General features: G+C 39.4%; 2 protein-coding genes and 1 long non-coding RNA gene across 3 annotated transcripts; all 3 read right to left on the bottom strand.

Annotated features, from left to right (window-relative positions):
• Positions 1-2178: 2178 nt before the first annotated feature.
• LOC121861404 lies at positions 2179-12269 on the bottom strand. The gene is made up of 4 exons (XR_006088019.1): positions 12164-12269; positions 11111-11194; positions 3080-3165; positions 2179-2601 (listed from the first exon to the last, which is right to left on the bottom strand). It is a non-coding gene; the product is annotated as an uncharacterized LOC121861404 (long non-coding RNA).
• An 874-nt stretch (positions 12270-13143) lies between these two features.
• Positions 13144-18738, bottom strand: LOC121861398. Its single transcript, XM_042359077.1, has 9 exons — positions 18643-18738; positions 17489-17623; positions 17179-17236; positions 16847-16920; positions 16226-16354; positions 15806-15932; positions 15191-15337; positions 14896-15026; positions 13144-14655 (listed from the first exon to the last, which is right to left on the bottom strand). The coding sequence occupies exons 1-9, from the start codon at positions 18703-18705 to the stop codon at positions 14539-14541; spliced, it is 981 nt and encodes a 326-aa protein (XP_042215011.1). The 5' UTR covers positions 18706-18738; the 3' UTR covers positions 13144-14538.
• A 174-nt stretch (positions 18739-18912) lies between these two features.
• Positions 18913-22971, bottom strand: LOC121863484. Its single transcript, XM_042362160.1, has 5 exons — positions 22828-22971; positions 20554-20637; positions 19701-19828; positions 19324-19387; positions 18913-19058 (listed from the first exon to the last, which is right to left on the bottom strand). Exons 2-5 carry the CDS (start codon positions 20627-20629, stop codon positions 18913-18915), a joined length of 414 nt encoding a protein of 137 aa, XP_042218094.1. The 5' UTR covers positions 20630-20637; positions 22828-22971.
• Positions 22972-24468: the final 1497 nt, after the last annotated feature.

The following is a 24468-nucleotide window of genomic DNA, read 5'->3' as shown; positions in this document are numbered from 1 at the left end:
TTAAAAATATAATAATAAACAATAAGATGTCATCAGATTTCGCAGAAATGTATTACAAAACCTTAATATAGTGGATTTAAATGACAATTTCGTTTTCTTTAGTATACTGAGAATCATAGAAAATGAAAAATTATATAGGCGTAACATTGTCATATTGTTGTTCCTCCTCCTGTGCAGTAAGTAAGACTACTGTGCCACGTTTGCACTAAAACATTATCAGAATAAGCAAAAAAAAAAAGGTTTTATTTTAGTTTCTGTTATTCTGGGAATTGGTTATGTTACATTAGGTTTGGTTAGTTTGGGTATATAAATACAGGGATGACCCCGAAAATAAAATTTTACCAATATACATCAGTTAAACTAGATCTTCCTTCGTTTTTATAAATATTCCCCCTTGTCATTTGGTGGTACAGTACATAAGCTTGAATTATAACCAAGTCGACGCGTTTCACATAAAATTTGACTTACACAACTTTGTATGACTGCCCAAGGTCCCACTACAAAATTATCAACTTCTGTACCACAAGATGATCTTCATTTTTCATTCGTTTAACTGCTTGTATAATTATGTAAAGTGACGCTCATCTCCACTTGTGCTATTTGAACCTAACTGCCTTATTTTACTTATTGACAAAATGTCACACTGCAATATTTTTATCTCCCTGCAAACATCTTTCTACAGTACTTCTTACTTTCTTGTATAATGTCCTCACATTCCAAGCTCCTCTTTTGAGATTATGCCCGTTCACTCTTAAGCTTTTCAGAATCTTGTTTTGCTCAGACTACTCACTAGCTCTCAGTGGCACACTACTCACAAACACGTACGGAAGGCAATGCAGTTCGGCGTTTAGGTGACGTTATAGTATGACTGTTCGAATATCTGTAATGGTTGTCATTGGCTGTTGTCATCTTCAGGGGTGAGTACAGACTAAGGATAAATACTTGACAAGGCTAATATTATTAGCTGTATATATTAGCCTTGTCAAGTATTTCTCCTTAGTCTGTACTCACCCCTGAAGATGTGAATTGCACGAAAGCACTTGAGAACTTCGTGTTTTCTTGTGGTTATCAGCATGTACTTGGATCACGCGCACCTACAGTGATTTACTTGCATAATATATATATATATATATATATATATATATATATATATATATATATATATATATATATATATATATATATATATATATCATGTAGATCCACAATGAAAACGTGGATAAGATAAATCTTGATAAAATCACACGGGAAAAGGGAAACAACGGAGCACCTTAGCTTTCGTCTTTATTCAAGACATCTTCAGAGGCAACTGGATTACAGAGACAGAGGGAGCTTATGTACACAGGGTGACCTTACAAAACATGAGGTCAGGTCAAAAATCAAGACATCCACTAATCCACACACAGCAAACATAAGTTGTGTTTGCTGTGTGGATGTCATGACTTTTGACCTGACCTAATGTTTTGTAAAGTCACCCTGTGCACACCAATAAATGGGATATAGATAAAGTTCTTATAATATCCGAGCAGGATAGGACTCGGAGCAACGGATTCAAGTTGGATAAGTTTAGGTGGGAGATAGGAAGAAACTGGTTCACAAATAGGGTGGTGGACGAGTGGAACAAGCTTAGCAACTTTGTAGTATAAGCGGGAACTCTGGAAAGTTTCAAAAGGAGGCTAGATAGATTCATGGATGATAGAGAGTGGTAGTAACTCTCGACAGAAGCTGCCATGCACAGGCCAACCGGCCTATTGCAGACTCCTTATTTTCTTATGTTCTTATAAGCTCCCTCTGTCTCTGTAATTCAGTTGCCTCTGGAGATGTTTTGAATAAAGACGGAAGCTAAGGTTCTCCATTGTTTCCCCTTTCCCTGTGTGATTTTATCAATACACACACATATATATATATATATACATATATATATATATATATATATATATATATATATATATATATATATATATATATATATATATATATATATATATATATATATATATATATAAGTACAATTAGTTATCCAGATAATAATTCAAGTACGAATTACACATTATAAGTTATTCTTATTTAATTTTTGTATAAATCTAAGTGACTATGGTAGGTATATGTCCCCTGATATTTAAAGATAACAGCTAGGGAAAAGCATAAACAATTAAGGAGAAAGAATAATACTCCACAAAAAAATCCCTCTTTATTTCTAAGCAATTAAAGTGTCAACACAAGACATATCACAACCCAGGACGAATGTGGCCTATGGATAGACCCCACACAATGTAGGATAACCGTGGACTGAGACCTGTCCCTACAGTAGTACCTGACGGAGAACACGTGAGCTCTACCATGGTTTAGTGCATCAACTTTCAACAAATGAAAGTTTATTTTGTATTTCACTAATATGGAACATAATATACATGACTTTGAGGAGGATCCTACCGTGTATTTATTTATTGTCATAAATGGAAGGGTTAGAGTATTTTCTCTAAACTAACAAATATATTTATAAAATTGCTGGTGATCAAGAGTGTCATCCGAGGCAAGACTGGAACAACGGCCAAACCGGGAGTGGTCTCCAGCCATCACCCCGGGCTGCTCCTACACCACCTGTAACACAATTAACTTTATTAACAACCTGAAACATAATAAAACTATATTATATATTTGTAATAAAATATTTCATAAATCACTTACAAGATTAATACCATCACTACATAAATATTAGCAAACTTAAGTTTTTGCGTTGATAATAATAATAATAAACTTCATGCTCAGATAGGTTACGTTTTAGGCTTATTATTGCCACAGAAAACTCTTGTTCTTACGTTAAATAATTGCCAGCATTAAGCTTAGTTACCGGCACAACTACTGTACTAATCGTATTCCGGTTTAGAGAATGGATGTGATATGCGGATACGGGAAAGTTCTGGCTAGCGGATATGACATTCATCCTTCTTCAAACCACAAAATAAATATATGTAATCTAACTCCTCTGTATTTAAAACAATTATGCTTTATTCCATTCTACCGTATGTATTTTGGGGAGTATTAAATTAAAACTGTTAAGGCAGCGAGTGGCCCTCACCTTAACCTTGAAGACCTAGCTTCTTGAGACACTCCTGGTGGGCCTCCAACAGTGCCGCACAGTTGGTCTCTCCATTCTCCGTCACGCTGAAAAATGAGCCGTGTAGTTAATAGTTATACCGGACCCTTATTTCACCTGGTGCTGGCAGCCAAATTACTACATATTCTGTTAAACTAATCACAAGATAATTAACACACTTCTATTGTCTGATGGCAATTTATCTATTAATAATATTCTTCAATAAAATCTTGAACTGTTCATATGGGATTCAACAGGTTCTAAAAGATATCTTACAGATTTTCGTGGAGATCGCGTGAATGCTTAAATTACAATTACACTGTCCTCAATTGTAGGAGACAGTACACATCAACAAGTGAGGACAAAATTTCTAAATCAATACCAGCATTAACACGATATTTTTAGATAATACGCAAAACAGTGTGTATACAATTTTTTCCGAGACACCGTATAGTTCAAAATGCATTCCTGGTTAGACACTGTAAGAGTTGGTGATGAAGCCGGGCAACTGATAAGATAAGGGGAGATAAAGAGTTGTACCAGTAGTAATAATGGTCCTTAATCCAGAGGGTGGAACATAATGCACCTGCACCACTACACCTTTATCCCACGAGAAAAAAAAATAGGTCAAGGGGTGCGTCATTCCCAGGTTAAATAATTCCCTAGTACAGTGGTTCTCAACCTTGTTTGCCCCATGCACCCCTTTCACCATATGTCAGAATGTCATTCCCCCCTCCTTTCCAAGATTGTCTGCCTCAAAAAGTGCATTCCAAATAATATGCATATAATACTGAAAATCCTTTATTTTTTCCATATTAGTATCAGTTCCCCCCCCCCCCACCTGAAAACCTGAGGGGGGAAATTCCCCCCTGGTTGAGAACCCCTGCCCTAGTACAAAATTAAGGAAATTTTTGTTCAGTCAGTGAGGTGACCCCCCACCCCATGTAGCGTTAGGGTGTTTAATTATCGGGTGAAATGTGCCCAAACGTTTTGTTCTTTATCTAAGCCAGCCATTTATCCGTCGTCTGTTAGCCTGTTGGTTTAATTTCTTCTCAAGACATTCAATTTGTTTTATGCATCCCGTCAGAAAATTTGCCAGGTTCACTTTTAACGGTCCCAGGGTTAAGCCTCTTAAGAAAATTATCTGTAAGATGAGGTAAAGTGGATTTGAAAGATAAAAGTTTATTCCACGAGCCACAAGTTAGTATGAACGTCGCACAACTGAGCAATCCTACGAATCCATGGTCCTGTACTGACACGTACAGTACATGGCGGGATTATCCTAACTCACGAGGTGATTCATGACATAACAAAACATACGCTTTTTACTGTTTTATGTCCAGATCTTGTCTTTCTTAACTTGACAACATTACTGGAGGTTTTCCTCGAGGGATTTAGATTTTTGTAGTGCTGCTTAGTTTAGTCAATGACCTATTTTAGCTGATCCCGTTTTCATTGACATTTTCAATAAATTACACAAACGAAGGGGTAATATAAACGAGTTCTAATATGATGTTGTAGTGCCTAAACTTTAGATGATACATGGAACCCATTAATTAGATGACGTTCGTCCCTAACTTCCTGTTGTCTAAATATGACACCAGGATATCGGTGTGACAGAATATGTCACCTAAATCAATGGAAATAAACCTAAGCCCAATAGACTATTTACCCTTGACATGTACAGTTCAACACAGTTACCATGAGGAAAAGTCGTGGTATAATAGACAACACCCGTACGTTGACATTTGAATAACTTAATAAGAAATAAGTGTACTTATAATGTTGTTTCTGAATACTGTACACGCTTTCACTTTCAGTTGGGCCGCCAGGTGTAGCTGTACCCGAGTACCCCGCCAGCTGATAGCTAGTTTGGCTCATGATCTAACTAGATCATGGTTAGGCTTACCACCAGCCTTCACCCACCGGCCCTGACCGTTCACATTACAATGTTTCCTGCCTCTGAAGTAACCCTGATAACGCCACGACTATTTTTTACACCGTCGGGTGAAACTGGCCATGTGTGAGGAGAAAAATCGATCCCAGCACGTACATGCCTTTATAAAATCTTATATACTGTAGTACCTGTCAACAGTGGGCAGCAGAGCACTGACCGACTTATTAGCAAGCTGACAACTGGCGAACAGGATACGTAAGAAATCTATGTATACCTTCTACTAACTTGTAAAGAGCATTCATCTGCCGGGGTCATGAAGAAACCTGACTAGAAAAAAGGTCTCACTGGGTTTCTAAGGATCCCTCCGAATAATAATCAAACAAAGGAAAAGTCTTGGTATGGTTTCTGAAGCTTCAGTCGTAGAAAAAACCAGTCCAAGCTGGGAACCAACTTAAATGTCCGGCCAAATTAGACTGGTGGTCACAAGCGACACCAGGTAAAACTTCGCTCACTGGTGTCGGTCACGGGGATCAGGATCACGTCTCTCAAACATTTTGTGGAGAAGCAACAAACAAATTATATTTTATATGTGAAGTCTTGTGTGTACTTTTTAAGATTTACATAGAAAATCTTCAAAATTGAAAGAATGGAACAAACAATATTATACAGTAATTTTAACAAAACTACTGAAAAACGAACAGGAACATTATACAGATATTGTTTGAGGTGTTCAGCAGGCAGAAGACGAGGCCCTTTTAATTATTAACCATAGAACTTATAAGTCAGGATCACACGCCCCCCAAAAATCATTTTATAGTCCAGACTTCATCGCAATTGATGGCCAACATGAACCAAGAAGCTCTGGGACACTGAATGACTAACAAAACACACAGCAAGTTTGAAATTTGGTTCTGTATCTCCTTCACCATTCACCAGAGACCTAGTGTCAGCATCAACCATGAGTGTTTCTCTTAGGGAGTAATGTGCCCTCTACTTTTGTGTAACAATTAATGCCCATGGTGACAGGTGTGGAGTCTACCACACCGGTTATCTGTTACCGGCGGCTGGCAGATAGGCTACACTACAGTCAACGTTATATCACTTAGATTTTCAATACCACTTACACTGCGCACCGTAACTATGATAATAACACAGTAAATATCACTTCAAAATACTTAAAATATTTCTATAGCGCTAAAAACACACTTTTAAGTGTTCGTAAGAAAGCAGTGTAATTTTCAAACCAGTTCATAGGAGATAAGTGGGTGGTGCTGATGGCTGGTCACCTCAGCTGTGTTCATGACGGTAAAACACAAACTGACTGGTTGCTACATCTGGTCTCCTAGCAACAGCTTACTTGATCATCAATTACATAGAAGGCCAAGTTTTGTCAGCTCCCCTGCACCATGGCGCCGAGACCCAAATAGCTGGCCCACAGTATATAGGTGGAGGGGTGACGCTGTCGCCGCAGGAAACGTTTACGCTGGCGTTGCTGCATGTTTATATTGAGAGAAGGGCTGGCCCCAGCCCCTACAACCTACTTCCATCCGCCATGCCAGCGCCGTTACGTAACTCCCGCGCCGCCGCCGCTAACATATTCATGGTGGTGACCTTCAAGCTGCAACTTCCAACCCCATCTCTTCATCACTTCCTTGTGGATAATTTGGATAACATTAGAAGCTTTGAAACCTGTAGTTTTGTTAGTACTAAAGTGATAATTCGTCATCACAAGTTTAATGAAATTCGGTTCATAAAACGTTTTCATTATGATCTACTCACGTTTCTCGAGTTCCTATAACAGGAAGTTATAATCCGAACTACTATATCTTTTATAACAGAAAATAAAATAGTTGCAGTATAATTACTGGAGGAGTTTGGCCATAAAACAAGGTGACAGCTAAGTTCAAAGGATTAAAAATAGTATCCAATATTCCGAAAATCCACTAGTCCAAGGGTTATATTAGACCTTCAGAAAAGTTAACCCTCGGTATAATGAGTTGTGATCAGTAACGGACGATATGTCACACACCAATACTTTGCAACTTGGGTCCTGTCATATTTTACAGAATTTTCTCTCTAAGTTGGGTAACCCTGAACTGACAACGGAGACAGTGTACTTGTACTGAGCGTTCACTAAAAAGTGTACTTACGAGTACCTCAGTGATAGTGAAGAGCACAAAGAGGGGTGAGGGGAGCAGCGCAGTGGGGGAACAGGCTCTTTCCTCCATCACGTACTCAACCTTGCCCAGACACCATCAGCTCGAGTGTGGCTGGAGGCGAGTTCATGTTGTTCACAGTACTCTGCCTCTCATGATACTTATTTATTAATAGATATTGCCAGCCATAGTGAGTGAGTCAGCTTAGATCAGATTTATGTATTGTTCTTGTGTACAATATGGATTGAAGTACAGAATAAAAAAATACTGATGACTGTTTCCTGGGGTCAGAGTAACTGAGAAAGGTTTAAGCAATTAGTGGTTATAAGTAAGGTAATTCAAGGAGTCATTACGGGTTCAAAGGTGGCATGTTACTGTCTTCGAGTTATTTATGTACAGGAAACCTTGATAGTGTATTTACGTGTCCAAAATCACCGGTATCGTGTCAACTGTGAACCTTTAACATACTGCACACCTGAAATGACATGGCACTCGTGATATTGGTTCCCATAAATACACTGTTACCATCTCTATACACATAAGCTCAACAACAATACTACATCACCCGTGAACCCTTGAAATGGCCCATAATGACAGAGACCGGATTCTTTAAGGTTACGCGGAATCACAAAAAAATCCATCCAAATTTGCATGAAAACTACACTGACATTCTATGTTCAGTTTGTACCAGTTAGAAGACAAAAACAACAACTCTGAATTGTTTTGAATCCTGACCCTGTCAAAGTGGTACGATGAGGTCCTAGGGAGTACGATTCTAAGTGCAACATGAAACTCTAGGTTCAACGCCTTGTTTCATTGCGTACCAATGATATTTTTACTTTTGGGTAAAATAACTTAAAACATCAGGGAATATTCCATTGAATGTAATAATAAGCCCTCTTTGTATAACAAATTGTCTGCTCAGTGTAATAACTTAAAACAAAACTTTTAAATGATACATCGTCCTTAATTTTCCGGAATAAATTTTATTAATCCAACGAGTACAGTATTATATCACTGAGTAAAATAACTTGAATAAATATTGAAATTTATATACTGTAATCTCCTAGTATCTACAAACTGAAATGGGAATATACTGTAGATATACTCAAACATACGCACACAGACACTATACGCACGTACAAACACGCTTGCCGCACGCATTTACTACACGCATATACTACACACACAAGCAGTCATTCATTGCGACATAACCACCCACGCACACAAACGGGGAGAGGAGGGTTAAGGCAGGCCAGCGTGGACTTGAAGCTGCTGTATCAGGCGCCACTAGTCCTCCCTACCAGTGTTACATAACCAAGGGACTGGCAAGGTCACGACGACCCCAGCGAGGAGGTGCCAGTTCTCCTGCTGTCCCACCACGATCATTTACACACCGTCATGTACAGGGATAACCTAAATTATGCTCAAAATCCTAGATTGTGCTCGTTGAATTAACGTTATGCTCCCTGAACTTCATTTTTCCTCCTTGACCTTCAATAATGCTTACTGGGCCCAAACAAGGCCCCCGAAATTTTTAAGATGTGTTATAAGCCTACTCAGGACTACGAACACAATGATTCATGCGCAGATTTTCTTAAGTCATGTCCGGAATAGGCCTAAATCGTACGCAGATGATCCTCCAAATCCACAATGTCATGCGCAGTGAATCCCTAACTGATGTGCAGGCTCTCCATTCCGATACATCATTTATAAAGTCTATGGCGATATAAGAACATAAGAATGGAGGAAACTGCAGCGGGCCTATTGGCCCATACTGGGCAGTCCCGTTTACACCCAACCCCTATTGCTCAAATAAGCATCCAACTTATGTTTGAAGCTATTCAGCGTATTCGAGCAAAGGAATGGCGGCAATGTTCTGGATATTTCAAAGTCATGGATAAACTAAAGTGTAAGGCGTACAGAGGAAACATATAGACCACTGGTCCCTCATAGTCTGACAGTGCTCTTCTACAGTGTTTAAATCGTTGTCATGTCCCATACTCGCACGTCACGCACACACGGAAATCTAAGTGGCAGACATCGGTACCCACAGTCATGAACAGGTACAAATACATATTTCATGGGCGAGTGCACAGTCGTGGACAAGTGCACAGTCGTGGACAAGTACACACGCAGTCACTACTCATAAATTCATGGCAGGTACAAAGTCAGGAATGTTTTTTACTCCTGCAGCCACTACATGAACACTTACCTCCACCAGTACCACCAACTGCCAACAACCGCTCTTCCAAATAAAGTATACTAGCACAAAATAGCTGTAAGAAGTATTTGGCGGAGAAATAATCGTGCACGTACAGTACTCTCACTGCAAGAATACGCCATATCTCGTGTAAGTGCTGGGAGAAGATTTATAGTCAAACGATATTATGTTACTTGGTTTATAACAAAAATAGAATATAACAATACCATTGAGACTGCTTGGCCACGCTATAAGTACCGAGGTAGTGGTGAACTGATCAAAAATCTTATCTGCCGTGAGAGAAGTTTATATTGATCGCGGGAGCTGGCACACCGCACACTCAGTGGGGGTTATGTAAGCGACCACGCCGGCACCGGGAGGCGGAGGGGGAGGGGGCGGTGATAGGGTAGAACATGAGGGCCTTGTGGAGCTTCTATAAGAGTTGGGCATTTCGTACACCATCGCCAACTAATTTGAAGACAATGTAGAAATATCACATCGTAAAATTCTATACGTAATCATGTATAGATATCCGCCTGTAAATGGGTACGTAAATTTACAGTTGAGGAAGAAAAGGCGGTCAATTGTTTACCTAAGTCTTGGTAATTTCACAACTGAAATTACAAACTGGGCATCCATACAATACACGACAGCACGGCACTAACGACACACATGCAGGTATTTCTGTCCTTGTCGTCAGGCTCACAGAGATGCCACCCCGCACAATTTAGAGGAAATCCTCACTATTTCCCTTTAAAGAGGTTGATGTATACAAGTTCACTGATGTAAGTAATACGGTTGTGGGTCCCTTAATATTTTTAGGAGTTTCCTTGAAGGTATTAGAGATGGAAGAGTTCATAGGAGCATGTTTTATGTTGTAACTCATAAAATATAAAAATAAAATAAGGTTACTCTAAATGTTTCCTTTAACACTATTGTCTACCTTATTTGTATTAGGCGTCATTACACAAGATGGGAGCGGGGGTAACCAAGCTAATGCTGGTATGTTGGTGGTGTTAAACACAGCCAAAGTGAAATACGAACACCTCCACTCTGCCAAAGTACTGTACAATACTTTTGGTGTACACATTCACAGCCAAATCTCTTTTATGGACCTAGGTATACACAGAGGCGTAACCTTGACACACAATAAGGCTTCCCGTCACCCCTCCCTCATTGTCACAGCCGCCGACTTATACGCTCTGGTTTTTGTCTTTACCCCCAGACTAAAAAAGGTTAAAACTCCCCATATAAAAACTTAAAAAATATTGCCTGTCCTTCAAATAAATATTGTATTTCACCAAGCTACTTAGAATACGTTTAGGAATATAATTATGTCTCGAGGCGTAATTAAGAGCTTGACAAAGTTCATTAACATTATACGTATAACAACATTCAACTGTTTGAGATATATGTTAGGGAGGACTGATTCATTGTTTGGTTAAATCCACTTATTCTTTTAATACGCTTTCCAGGTCGTGTGGTTAAGCCGTGGATGTACGGTACACTGTTCACTGTAAACATTGTCCACGTTCCTTGATCTATATCTATAAGTTCATCGTCTAACACTTTTACGGCTCGGAAATGAACACTTGTAGTAAATTACTTCATTCTGAGACTTTATTCTTGGCCTGGGCCATAAGAGTAGGATTAAGGTGATAACAATTGTTCTCGGTCCGTCGTTTAAAATCGTATGAGAAGAACTTGGCTGCCGGGTTTTCTCGTCAAGGAATAAACTTGTGATGGTGAATACTTACCACAGTGTGAAGGCGTTGTTGGTCTCTGGGCACGCGGGCGCAACCTCAGTCTCGACAGATGCGGCGGGTTGTTCGTCAGACATTCTGCAACAAGTTAAGGGCGTCACTAATATGTCAGGGGAGACCACCTTCGTCAAACTCTCGCCTGGGGAGGGGGGAGTACCTGCCATCTCTTTACAAGCAAAAGTTAATGAAAAGATGCAGAGTTTCTCACAAGAGTTCAGACTGCTTGAAACAAGGTAGTGTGATGGTATTGCAAGAGACGCACTGAGATTATTTTGGGTACAGGAGGAACGAGAAAGGGCGTCACACTCATGACTAAAGACAACCAGTTCCCACTCCAGGAAAGAACATAATATCCTCGTGTCGGGTGTAGGTGTCAGGGAGGTTGCGGGAACATGATACACACTAGGCTAGACCCAGCGTCGTGTGGTGAGAAATTATTGTGTTCTATCCTTCTCCAACTCTTTATTACACCACTCCCCCCCCCTAAACTACCATCGTTATCTACCTCACTATACTCTAATCATCATTGAATAGTTTAACATAACTGCTTAAACTTGTAATACAATCTTTAGGCTAACGTGAGTATTACTTTTATGACTATGCGTACACATTATTTATCAGGTTCTGGTGGAGTCAAGCGTTCGTCTGTATTTTGAGTCGTGAAGGCGTCCGAAAGTATCAATGAAAGTGAGTCTTAAATCTTTACAGACAAGTGAGTCTTAAATCTTTACAGACAAGTGAGTCTTAAATCTTTACAGACACATTCAAGTAGGGAAGTCTCATGAGCTGTGTTATGAGGCTAATTATTTAACCAGACCCCCTTGAAATCCCTACCTGTTCAATATACGATAGTGAATTCTTCATCATATTGTGAACATAATTAGGAATTTCAAATTAAGAGTTTTCAACACACGTTTCACGAACCATAATTGCTTCAGTCAGTCTAGTGCTCCTAGTCGAAGAAATGAGGCAACTATGAATCACTATCAACTATAACGTTATAAATTAATAGGTAAATCAATAAGGTTATTACATAAGAGAACTTACTTGGTTGAGGAGCACCAGTTGGGTGTCGGGCGGTAGTTGGGAGAGTAGTGGCGTACGCTGTTGTTACTAAGCAGCGAGATCCCGTTACGCTCCGCCCACCATTGCTACGTCACTAAAGTAGACCCCCATTTCTGTGACGTCACCGACCCAGCACCGCCTCTGTTATTGCCTACTCTACGGAACTCATCGACTAATATTTTAAGAGGTTTCTGCATCAAAAAGAATATGCGTTCTTCAACATTAATAATAGAGTAATTAATTTCAAAATATGGGGGGGTTATTGAAAAAGCTTACGGATTATGCAACAGGAGCTTTATTTACCAAGTTTGCAGCATTATGAAACTGTTACATCTCCTTCCTCTTAACACATACTGTAGAGTTGCACCTTGAACCATAAGGAACCGTAACTAGGTCATACGATCAATATGAAGCCCTAAAGAGGGCGCTGGCTCGGGGCCATCTAGGCCAGGGCTGACGTTCTGGCATGGTCTTCCGTCTAGTATAGGCCTACCGGCACAGAGAAAGTGAACCAATGTTTTGCCGATGACGGACACATGACTTTTTTATTAACTACAAACCTGATGCTTAACACCTGCATATAAATGGTTCTGGTAACATCTATTAATCAATGAAGGAAATGTGTTGGTTGATAGCATAATATATTACTGGGATCACCTGAAGATTATCTATCCCCCAACTGATGAAGTACACCCAGATTAGGACAATTAGTTTTATGAGTTTTCCTTAAATTTTCATGACATTTAGAAATGGATTAATAAAGATATCTCTGATTTGGTAATTTGAAGTTCATTTTGAATAAGTATTTAATAGAGTAAAGTATAATAAATTTAGACGCGTTGCCCAAAAAAAAAGACCAGTTACTTTTTTTAATATTTCATTCTTTGATAATCGCGATATAAGGTATTAACTTACTGCTGTATATTGTGTAGTTTATATTTTCAGGATCACTATTAACAAGATTGGAGTTTCTAATGCAGTGCTTTAATGGGTCAAATTAATTATTAACAGATAACACGATACAAAACTTTCTACTTTTGACGATAAATTTCTATAATATTTGCCAACATCTGTGAGCTATTGCTGGTGTTCAATTTGTCACAACTCAAATTTATTATTCAACTCTCCATCAGGAATTATTAGTCTCACCAGCGCTGAATTTATTTAATACATCTACCACCTTTAATACTTAGCTGAACATTTTATAGGGTAGGTGTATTGAATAGTTTGGAAAAGAATTGATGTATCTAAAGTAACGTACTATTTAATATGCCTAGATAGGATATATACTTTACGGATAGTTATGAATAATGGACAGTACAGTACAGTACGTAACACTAATCCTACCAAGGACGTATCGACCATCAGGCTGACCAAGGCCTCTCCAACTTTTCTCTGCTCGGTTAATTTATCAATATGTATACACTACTGTACTGTATATAAATCACCTTTGAAATACATTTGATTTACATTCTTCATTCAAGTTAATATTGGCGATGGGCTGGAACGGTCCCTTTTGGTCGATTCATCCCTGAATACTCACTCACTCCCCTTGTTAGTAAGCTAATTCTAGGTCTATGTGGGTTTAGTTTACTTATATATGCTGAAGCCACATATAAAAAGTCCCTTAACATATTGTATAAACACTTTGATGGCATTCTTACATTCCTGAAGCTCATTGCATAACTAAAGTGGAAGGATTTCAGTGAATAATAAACATCTTCCACAACATGAAATTTTAGAAATATAAAAATAATACTCAAACTAATTCAATTACTATATTAACTCAGTCTTGGTTTATTTATCGTGTATTCAGGTCACAGCTGTTTCTGGCGCCACTGAAGGCAGGGAGACGGATGGAGGAGGTTTATTTCTGACGCCTACTTCTCTTTTCTTTCCTTATACCGATTTTTATTTGCCGATGATTTTTTCTGTTGATATTTTTAATTCTTCCTGTTAATTTCTTCTCCTTTCCGTACTGATATTTTTTATTCTCCCAACTTGGCTATAAGCTGTACCAGACTTAGGATGGCCGGGCTCAGGATGGTTTAGGATGGCCGGGCTTAGATGGTTTAGGATGGCCGGGCTTAGGATGGTTTAGGTAGGCTGGGCTTAGGATGGTTTAGGTAGGCTGGGCTTAGGATGGTTTAGGTAGGCTGGGCTTAGGATGGTTTAGGTTGGACCGAACGTAGAATGGTGTAGGTTGGACCGAACTTAGGATCGTCTAGGTTGGCCGGGCTGAGGATGATTCAAGTTGGCCGGGCTTAAGATGATTTAAGTTGGACCGAACTTAGGATAGCCTTGGTTGGACTGAGGGCTTGAGTTTCCATGACCAGGAGTTGGGTTTGTCCATTATATTAAGTGGAAGGAGGTTTGGTGGTGGTGTTCTCAGACGTAACCTCCGTCGATGTGTCCTCACCCTCGGAGTTCTCAGTGGATTTCTCATTGGAATTTTCATCTGCTTTCTCACCCTGCTGGAATATAAATACAGTATGTGAATCTCTCTAAAATACGCAAATCTCTCTTTCGTTCTCTAAAATACGCGAATCTCTCTCTCTCTCTCTCTCTCTCTCAAATACGCGAATGTATATACCTATTCAATGAACCACACCAGGCTTCAAAATTTACACACTACTGATATCACACACACACACATTACATTATTTCAAAATAAGAAACTAAACAAGACAGTGATGACCACCACCATGTCTTACTTTCATCGGGGCAGACATAGGCTGAGGTTCCTGGCTATCTGCTGTCATGGTCTCTCCGTCACCCTCCTCCTCCTCCTCCTCCAGTAGCCCAGCACCCTCTTCCTCCTCCGGTGAACCAGCCAACAAGCCCGCTAAATAAGAACACACAAAACCACGTCAGTATAAGCTGCCATGGAGTCATATAAATAAAGTCCAACGTGGAAATAAAGTCCAGTGTGGAAATAAAGTCCAACGTGTAAATAAAGTGGAGTAAAGACAAACATCAAGGGACTTTATAAACACAATGACCACTTACCGTCCACCATCTCGGCGTCCAAGTCATCTTCATCGTCATCGAAGCCCAGGTACTCCTCCCCCAGGCCTATGAACTTCCTCGCAACTTTGCTCATCTCCCTCATAATGTTCCTCCCAAACCCGGGGAAGAACAGCCTCGTCAGATTACCTGTAGGTACCGAGGAGGAGACTCTTAAAGACGTTGTGTATGTGTGTGTACTAAGTGTAGGGCTGCCCTCTAAGGTGTTAATTCCTTTACATTGTATAAGTTTATCATATCACCTGAATATTAGACACCATGGCTTATTTCAACTGATCATTAAAATACCCTAACAACCCCCCAAGGTGCGTTAGGGTGTATAATCATCAAAAGAAATGTCAAGGTGTCTAATAATTAGGTCATCTATCTAATATAATCACTTTCGGTTATTACACAACAAACACAATCAAGAGATAATTGATACCCGAAATTCATTCTACGTAACATTCTCACTAAAACTAAATTTCATTGCTAACTCGCCAAGGCTAACGTTCAGGTACACCCAAAAACTCTAAATGATTCACTACCTGATGAAGGATTAAGAACACATAATTAACTTATATATATACATGGAGGCGGGAGAAGCTTGGTACTCACTCTTGAAGCCGCAGCTGTCGAAGTACCTGGGGAGGAAGCAGGAGGTCCAGAGCATTGCCTGCACCTCCATGCTTCCCTCCTCCTGCGGCACACACTCCACGATCGCTTTCGTCACATTCCCCAGAGTCTGCCAGTGTGTGATGGTGAGTACACGGTTGTAGACGTATATAGAGACGAACACATATACACTAATGTATACTCGAACATATGAATACATTTATATACATACAATTGTATATACCAACACATGCGAATATAATTACTGTATATACAAATAATCATGAATTCCCAAGCATGAACGCATTTACACACAGAGAACCTCAAGTCACATATACACAAAGACATTACAAGTGACAAATAAACATAAGCAATCATATGACTCACGCAGCCACAAATGTATAAATATTCAGTTAAACTCACCTCTGGAATGTCTTGCCAACCATCGAAATTAGCAATGGTGTTACCCATAGCCTCGAAGTCGAAGGTTTTGTCACTCGCGTTATACCAGCCCATTTTCTCGCTGGTGCATAGACGTACAGCCCACTCCTGCTGGGGGTGTGGGAATACTACCTTGAGCACCGGAAGGAGAGGAGCTTATTGAGGGGTCATATAAGTTTTTTTTTTAATTGCCGTAACAGTGGAGTTTTCACCAGGAAAATTACTTAATTTTTCAGGAGTTGAAAAAGTCCTCAAGAATGACTGGCATATGTTTTATTTCGCCAGTCCACAGTCACAGTCAGTTGAATATGCAGATAGTGAAAGCATGACAAACCACAGAAATTTAATACTGGAGGGAGGAAATATGTAAAGCCTATCCATATTTGTTTGGCCTTTTTTTATCATGTCACTACTTAGCATACTAGCCATTCGGGCGGGAGGTACGTTCTTTTATTTTTGCTATGAACCTTTTGTGTTCAGTATTACGACACTATATAAGCAGACCACACAGAAAAAAATGCTGTTTAATATGTGAATAAAAATGGTTGCTGATTCATTATATATCAACAGATTAATACAAATAATAACGAAGGAAATACTTACTTCTTCCTCCTCCTCTTCCCATCTCAAGTGGCCACCGTGCTTTCTGATTCCTTCTTCCTCATCCTCCTCACTTCCTGTTGGATATGTGGGCGTAGTGAGTGCTTATTGTCTTAATGTGACTACTATACATGTGTCTCTTTCCTCATTCTTTTCTAATTGTTCTCTGTTTTCTATATATTTCAATCTATCAAGCTTATATCTTTAAATTTATACAGTTTGTATCTAAATTCATGCATTTCTCAATTGATCTATATATTGTACATTTCAACCTTCACCACTACACTCCTTCTCTCACCCCCCCACCCCTCCCCCCTTAGCTCACCACTACGTACCACAAACGAAGCCGCCAATTCCCAGCTCCTTGGCACATTCCTTGCAGTACATCAGCGGCTACAAATGTTAATAATTCTTTGAGACTAAAAAAAACCATAATCTTGAAATCGTCAATATAACAATGATTAGTGTATACCCATGGAGGAATTTATTTTAATATATTGATAGTAGATAAGTAATTTTACACCAATAGGCTAGTTAATATACTCATAAAGAACTATATATATGAGAAAAATAATAATGTGAATAATATACCCCAGAGAGAATGACAAAGACTAACCAGACAAACGGACAGACAGGAGAACTCACCTCAGGGGGAACTTGGACAGGGGAACACACAGAAGCCTCGGTGAAACTGTGGAGCGCTATCTTGAGCATGGAGTCACGATTTTCACAGAACTTTATCATCTCCTCGCGCACACAGTCCATCAGGTTCATGAAGTGCTGAAATTGAAAGGGATCACGTGAAGATCAGGCAACCCAGCTTATTTCACCTGATGAGGAGAGAGAGAGAGAGAGAGAGAGAGAGAGAGAGAGAGAGAGAGAGAGAGAGAGAGAGAGAGAGAGAGAGAGAGATTCAAAGCACACACACACACACAACTGATGGTTCACTCACGGGGTTAAGACACATAAAGAGAAAGAAAAATACAGAAGAGAATGAGAAAAATCGAGAAAAAAAAATCACAATATTGAAAATTAAACTAGAAGTCAAATTTATTCCACAAGAACCACGAAAACTCCTAAATCATCGAAAACAAGAAATACATTTTATCTTATTTGAACTTTCTATTCATTAAGTTGACCTTTATTGTCTGTAGTGTGTAATCTTTGAACTTTATCACTTTATCAATCTTCTATCCTTTCGACGTAACCTTTGACCAATTCAGACCTGGTATATTGTTTTCATGGCTTCATTATCTGACCTAACCTTCTCTAACCCGTAACTACACAATATATGAACCTTATGACATAATTATGACCCATAGTTATATATATCACCCTTAACTGGACACGATAATACCTAACCTTTCCTCACCTTTAATTAATTACCTGAGTTTAACTTTACAACTACACCTTGCTTTAATGAGACTACACTTGGATTATTCGATTCAGATTTGGTCACCGTACTAGAGTGAAGGGTGATATTTGATATATGATCCAAACGTATAAATGAAAGATGAGATTAAATTAAGGTGATTTAACTAAGGTACTTAACATTGGTTGGGAAAGAGTTGTGCATTAGTGGAACAAATAAACTAACATCGTCATTGACTCGAACTCGCTGGGACGTTTCAAATATAGGTTGGATAGACATTCGAGTGTTAAGGGCTGGGTGTAAACAGGGCTGCCTATAAAAAAAAATATATAGTATGGGTTAATAGTTCCCCTTATTCTTATTTTCTCATCTGACCTCCTGTAATGTTATTGGTTTTCCACCTAACCTGACGTAGACGTGACCTCACCTCTGTTGTGTTGTCGCCGGTGGTTTTGGAGGCACAGGACGCGACAACCACCTTCATGTACATCACCTGAAACGACAGAGAAAAGGATGGTCAACAGAACCTCCTCCTGATGCTACAATTAGTACTACTACTACTGTAATACTGTTACTACTACTACTGTACTACTTTTACTACTACTACTGACTGTTACTACTACTACAACTACTACACTATTACTACTACTTAAATTACTCTTACAGCCAAGTACCACTATTTCTATACCTATTACTCCTATTGTTTTAGGGTAATAAAATGGTGGCTGATCTCGGAAACTGTCTGAAGAATTTTGGTGATGTTGAGGGCGTCATCCTCCCCCACCAGCTCCATCTTCTCCACCAGGCACTCACTCAGCGCCTCCTTCACCATGCCCATCATCCCTGTCCAGGAAACGTATAGTACCAGTATAGTCTAAGTAGGATTCAGAAATGTATAACCAAACGTAAGGTCTATAGTATACAATGAAGAATTGATCGTCAACATGTACAAATTATTTCCTTCGAAGTCGTAATAAAACATTAGACATTTCATAGGTTAGGTTAGGTATGATAAGGTTAAGTTAGGTTTTAGCGAGACTTTAAGATCCGTTTTGCCACACTTATTTTTTTCCCGTACATGGGATCTCGGACACTCGCCTGAGCTTACCTTCCATATCGAAGCTCAAAGACAACAATCTCTCTTTCTGAACCATGATGACTTTCTTCTTGATCTGCGGGACGGAAAGCAAGGTTCGTTTTTATTACAGGATACAAATTCAAATTATATATCTTCTCTTAGGTTTCTTTAAGTCCGTAGGGGAGGACACTAGCTTACCTATATCTAAAGATAGCAATTCGTTTTTATTACAGGATACAAATTCAAATTATATATCTTCTCTTATTTCTTTGTTAGGGGAGATAATATTCTAGATAGCAATATTGTGATGCCCAAAAAATGAAATGTTCCGATATATCATAGAATTTCCCCCCAAAAAACTATAAACGTGTTGAGGTAGGCTGGATTATAAGATGTCAGGACCTTACCATAATGGCACACTGTTTCATGGTGTTGATGTGGCTCTTCGGGGGTTGGATCCCTTTGAGACAGTTGGGCATGGGTACCCCAAACATCTGCCGACCTTCATGCTGAGTCCTCATAGCCATACATTCTCCTGGAGGGGTGGTAGAGGGTGGGGGGGGTTCATTAGCGGCGGTGGAACGTAGTTAGTAGTGGTAATTAGTCGATATGGTTAAGTGTTCTAATGGTATGTGAGTGTTAAAGTTACAGTGCTGCCGTCATCAAAACTGGCATGTGCTTCAGTTGTGATTTACGAGGCTACATATAAGAGGGTTGACAAAAACACAGGGGGCTACATATAAGAGGGTTGACAATAACAAGGGGCTACATATAAGAGGGTTAACAATAACACAGGGGGCTACATATAAGAGGGTTAACAATAACAAGGGGCTACATATAAGAGGGTTAACAATAACAGGAGGCTACATATAAGAGGGTTGTATAAGAGGGTTGACAATATACAGGAGGCTACATATAAGAGGGTTAACAATAACAGGAGGCTACATATAAGAGGGTTAACAATAACACAGGGGGCTACATATAAGAGGGTTAACAATAACAGGAGGCTACATATAAGAAGGTTAACAATAACACAGGGGGCTACATATAAGAGGGTTAACAATAACACAGGGGGCTACATATAAGAGGGTTGACAATAACAGGAGGCTACATATAAGAGGGCTGACACTAATGAGACTACACATAACAAAGCTGACAAAAACTGGGGGCTACATTATAAGAAGGCTAATTTGTACCTTGTTCGTAAGTCGGGTACACGTGTTAGTCTCATAGCAAAGGGAGTACCTGTATAATACGCACCGTGTAGATCCATGGGGTGAGGGTGGGCGGCCGCCACCGTCAGTAGGGCGGTCACCAACACCACCAGGAAGATCATCTTGGTCCCTGTTGGAGTATAGTGGGCAATAGGAAGCGTTATTGTGGTGCAACAGTAGTGGAGTGTGTTAATGGCGCTCTAACAGTAATCCCTACGTTTCCGCACTTAGAATGTCATTGAAAAAAAAATGGTGGGACAATGTGAGACGAGGGAAGGCAGTTAACGCACCCTCAATGTATAGAGTGATTAAACACTCACTGGTATGGTAGCGCACTCTTCTCGACTAAGTTCGCCTCACTAAAACAGCTAATATGCCGTTATAATTTTGCTCCAAAGAAAATCGTTTTATGACAGGAGGCATTATAAAAAGAAATGGCGGGTACAGATTCAATACACATTCAAGTCAGCTGTTAATATTCATAGCTATAAGGACCAGCAAGTAATTTTCAAACACTTTCCTTTTACACTTGTGAAGCGGCGCAGTGTGATATTGTAAAACAAACAACTCACATCGATACCTCAATATAATGTCTCATATCACCTCTAACCCCTAACTATACATCCGCACCAGCATCCCAAATTTGTTCTCCATTATCTTATCCACGAGGCAGCTTTTGTGTAGCATCAACTTCCTTCTGTACACAGCAAAAGGGCCCGTAGAAATTAAAAAGTTATTAGCCCCTCAAACACTGGCCCATAATCGCTTCAAAAAGGCAAACAATGTTGGATTATGTTATTTTAGTATTAAATTATTAAATTGTGGTTGCTACTTTCATCCATATGTGAATGTAGTTGTTTACAATTATTGATAAGGCTATCACACGCAGGTGCTGACTCAGGTTTGGGAGAGGACGCAGGTAACGCAAGCGGAAGTATAGGATATTTTTGCAGCTGTGAAGCAAAACCGTGTTAAAAAAGTCAACCGGATGGTGAAACTACATTCTGTACTACAACGCATACTTTTTGTAAACTGCATCCTGAACTGTATTTTGTAAACCACAAAACCCAGCAGAGAGGCAGCATCGAGCATGGTCGAAGGAAAGAACGTTCTTGCATTTTAGTGGAGATACAAATATATTCCCACAACATGAGGGCATATACAGTATTTCCACTAAAAATGCAAGAACATTATCTCCAGTAGGTGAACTTATTATACTCCCTTATCGGAGAGGATGTAAAGGTTAATTGAAGAAACAGACTGAGCTGGGTATGTCTAGCATGTACAGTACTAATGATTCCATAATGGTATAGACATGCTGTACTATCCACGAATTTACACTGAACTCCTAAATAATAAACAATATCTTAAATGAATATGTACAGGACTGCATGACAACACAATTATCTAAACCCAGTATTAATGACGGTGTATTGGTCATCGAGTCACTGCTATAATATCTGTACTTGCATGTGTTATCATACTGTACTTCGGGTGTGCTACTGATCAATAGAAATTATATTACAAAAGAACGTTGTTGATGTATTTTGTAGTCCCACGCGTTTTTTGTGTGGGTTTCCTAAATTATGTGTTGTTTGCCTATGTTTAACCTCCCATTTTAATTGGCTCTCCGTGTGTGGGGCGTAGCCGTAGATGGACAACGGTCGACGAGGTTCACGGTATTTGCCAATTTTAACACGTGATCTGCTTGTGTCGTTTCACAGGTCTGCTGAACTCGTACGTTCTGCACAATACATTTATTTTAAAATTTACAGAATTGTTCTCACATTCTTGCCCGTAAACAGGAGCGTGCAGCGTTCTATAGATTCACAAGTGCCTTCTACTGAGAGAACCCAAAGATACTTCCTTTGGAGGGGAGAGAATCAACCGGGGAAGTAAAAAAAAAGTGAAATATATAATTTTAATCTTTTGTTTAGTATTGATATGCCTGATTTCATTTTCTCTAATATATAAAAAATTGTAATCAACAATTGTCACTTGTATATATTAGTGTTTAAGTCCGTTTGAACACTTATAGTAACGCCATGGTGGTACAACTTACCCACTGTACTATTGCCAGTAGAAATAAGATAATTAATACGAAAACACTTGTGAGCTATGTCCACGAGAGCCCACTTCATCTATTGCTGATGATAAGCACAAATACCCTAAAAATTACTGGTCGAAATTAATTTACACAACAAGGAATGCAAGCCCTAAATTAAAATTTCTATCGTAAGACAAAGGCAAACATATTATTTTTTTTTTTACCCGAAGACACATGCACAATTCCTCATCTTCAAATCAATATATTACCCACTCAGCTGAGAATGCTCCGGCAGAAGATAATTATGCTGTCCTTCCAGAAGTTACAAATATCCTGCAGAAGCTATGAAATTCGTCGTGTAAAAATTCCAATAATTCTTCAGCACAAATACTCCCAAAGCTTGCTGGGAATGATCTGATCTGATCTGTCCGAAAATTTGTTTGTTTTATACACTCATTGAAAGAGTTGCCAGATAGTGTTTATTTTTTTATTTTTGGAATTGACTCGCCATGTTCTTTGTGCGACATGGGACTGCAATCCGTATAATACGGAAAATAACAGATAACATTATATGACTAGTGAGTTATTGTGCCATAGTGCGTCACTTCCAGTGACTAAGTGCGTTTATTGTGTTCACTACTGTTACTATACATTTGGATATTAAATTGTGCTGAGTTAATGTTCCACTGCCATTTAATAATTCGTATACAAATTTTACTACCAATCAAATATGGCCAAACTGAATAGCTAGAAAAATATTCCAGACTGTTACTTCCTTAGAAAATCGTCGGAAAAAAAATACTCAGGTGAAAGATGACCGTGGGTGTAGAATGGTGGGTGTAAGGGAAGATGATGGTGTATCGAAGGTGTAGGGGATAGGGTGGGTGTAGGCAACAGCAACAGAGGGTGTATTTCCTGGCATCATGAGGAACACTTCCGGTTACAGAAAGCGGCTATGGTGGCTGAACCGATTCTCTCTCTCTCTCTCTCTCTCTCTCTCTCTCTCTCTCTCTCTCTCTCTCTCTCTCTCTCTCTCTCTCGCGGATCCTACGTTATACTTAATCATTTTACTTATTACTCTTCAGGATATTCAGCTCCTTGTCTGTTCCTGACGTCATTCCACACCAAAGCGGACGGGTGAGTAGCTCTATTACAACATAGATTCAAGGCTTTATAATGGAACATGGCATCTTGATCTGCCGACTGCGTGTCTAGTCTTTTCTCGAAGATCATCATATTTGTAGACAAGACCAACTGCTCAGGGGGATGTTTTGTCTCAGCTTTTAGTGTTTGGACGTGTACTGAAAAGCTTAAAACTATGACTTGTGTTAGTGTTGTCAAGTGGTCACAGTGGTTGACCCAACTTGATAATTGTACCTTGTATCATGTTGAAGGCTTCTATCATGTCCACTAGTATCTCGCAGTGCATTAATAATGGGATCTATACAGCTCCCTCACACAGATATCAGTATTATTGTCCTCTAAAAATTCTTCGTGTGTGTATGGTTGTAAATACGTAGTCACACCTTATTACACTGCTATACTGCATTGTAACTGTGACCGCACCAGCTGGGTAAACAAGCGCTGGGGAGGGTGGAGGCTGGCTCTTACTCTTAGTCACTGATGGAGGCGCTGAGTTACCTAGACTTTTCAACAATCTCATCCACTATCGAATCACCTGGCCCAAGTTCACCTTTCCTTACCCTAAGTATAAAAATTGTCATTAAAATTTAATTGTCGTGTTTTTAATATTGTGCACACACACACACACACACACACTAAATTATAAGAACATAAGAAAATAAGGAGTCTGCAATAGGCCGGTTGGCCTGTGCATGGCAGCTCCTGTCGAGAGTTACTACCACTCTCTATCATCCATGAATCTATCCAGCCTCCTTTTGAAACTTTCCAGAG

The sequence above is a fragment of the Homarus americanus genome, unplaced genomic scaffold (genome assembly GCF_018991925.1).
Source record: "Homarus americanus isolate GMGI-L3 unplaced genomic scaffold, GMGI_Hamer_2.0 scaffold40248, whole genome shotgun sequence".
NCBI classification, from domain to species: Eukaryota; Metazoa; Arthropoda; class Malacostraca; order Decapoda; family Nephropidae; genus Homarus; species Homarus americanus.
Note: the sequence above shows the minus strand (reverse complement) of the source record. Positions and strands in the feature narration are given on the sequence as shown.

Excerpts from the sequence above, each read along its gene's own strand:
- LOC121861398 (XM_042359077.1), bottom strand. The coding sequence starts at position 18,705 with ATGTACATGAAGGTGGTTGTCGCGTCCTGTGCCTCCAAAACCACCGGC. Across the intron at positions 17,237-17,488 it reads CTGTCCAAGTTCCCCCTGAG|CCGCTGATGTACTGCAAGGA; the intron begins GTGAGTTCTCCT and ends TAACATTTGTAG. Across the intron at positions 15,027-15,190 it reads GGACGCCGAGATGGTGGACG|CGGGCTTGTTGGCTGGTTCA; the intron begins GTAAGTGGTCAT and ends GTTCTTATTTAG.
- LOC121863484 (XM_042362160.1), bottom strand. The coding sequence starts at position 20,629 with ATGATCTTCCTGGTGGTGTTGGTGACCGCCCTACTGACGGTGGCGGCC. Across the intron at positions 19,829-20,553 it reads TCACCCCATGGATCTACACG|GAGAATGTATGGCTATGAGG; the intron begins GTGCGTATTATA and ends CCACCCCTCCAG. Across the intron at positions 19,388-19,700 it reads TGAAACAGTGTGCCATTATG|ATCAAGAAGAAAGTCATCAT; the intron begins GTAAGGTCCTGA and ends TCCGTCCCGCAG.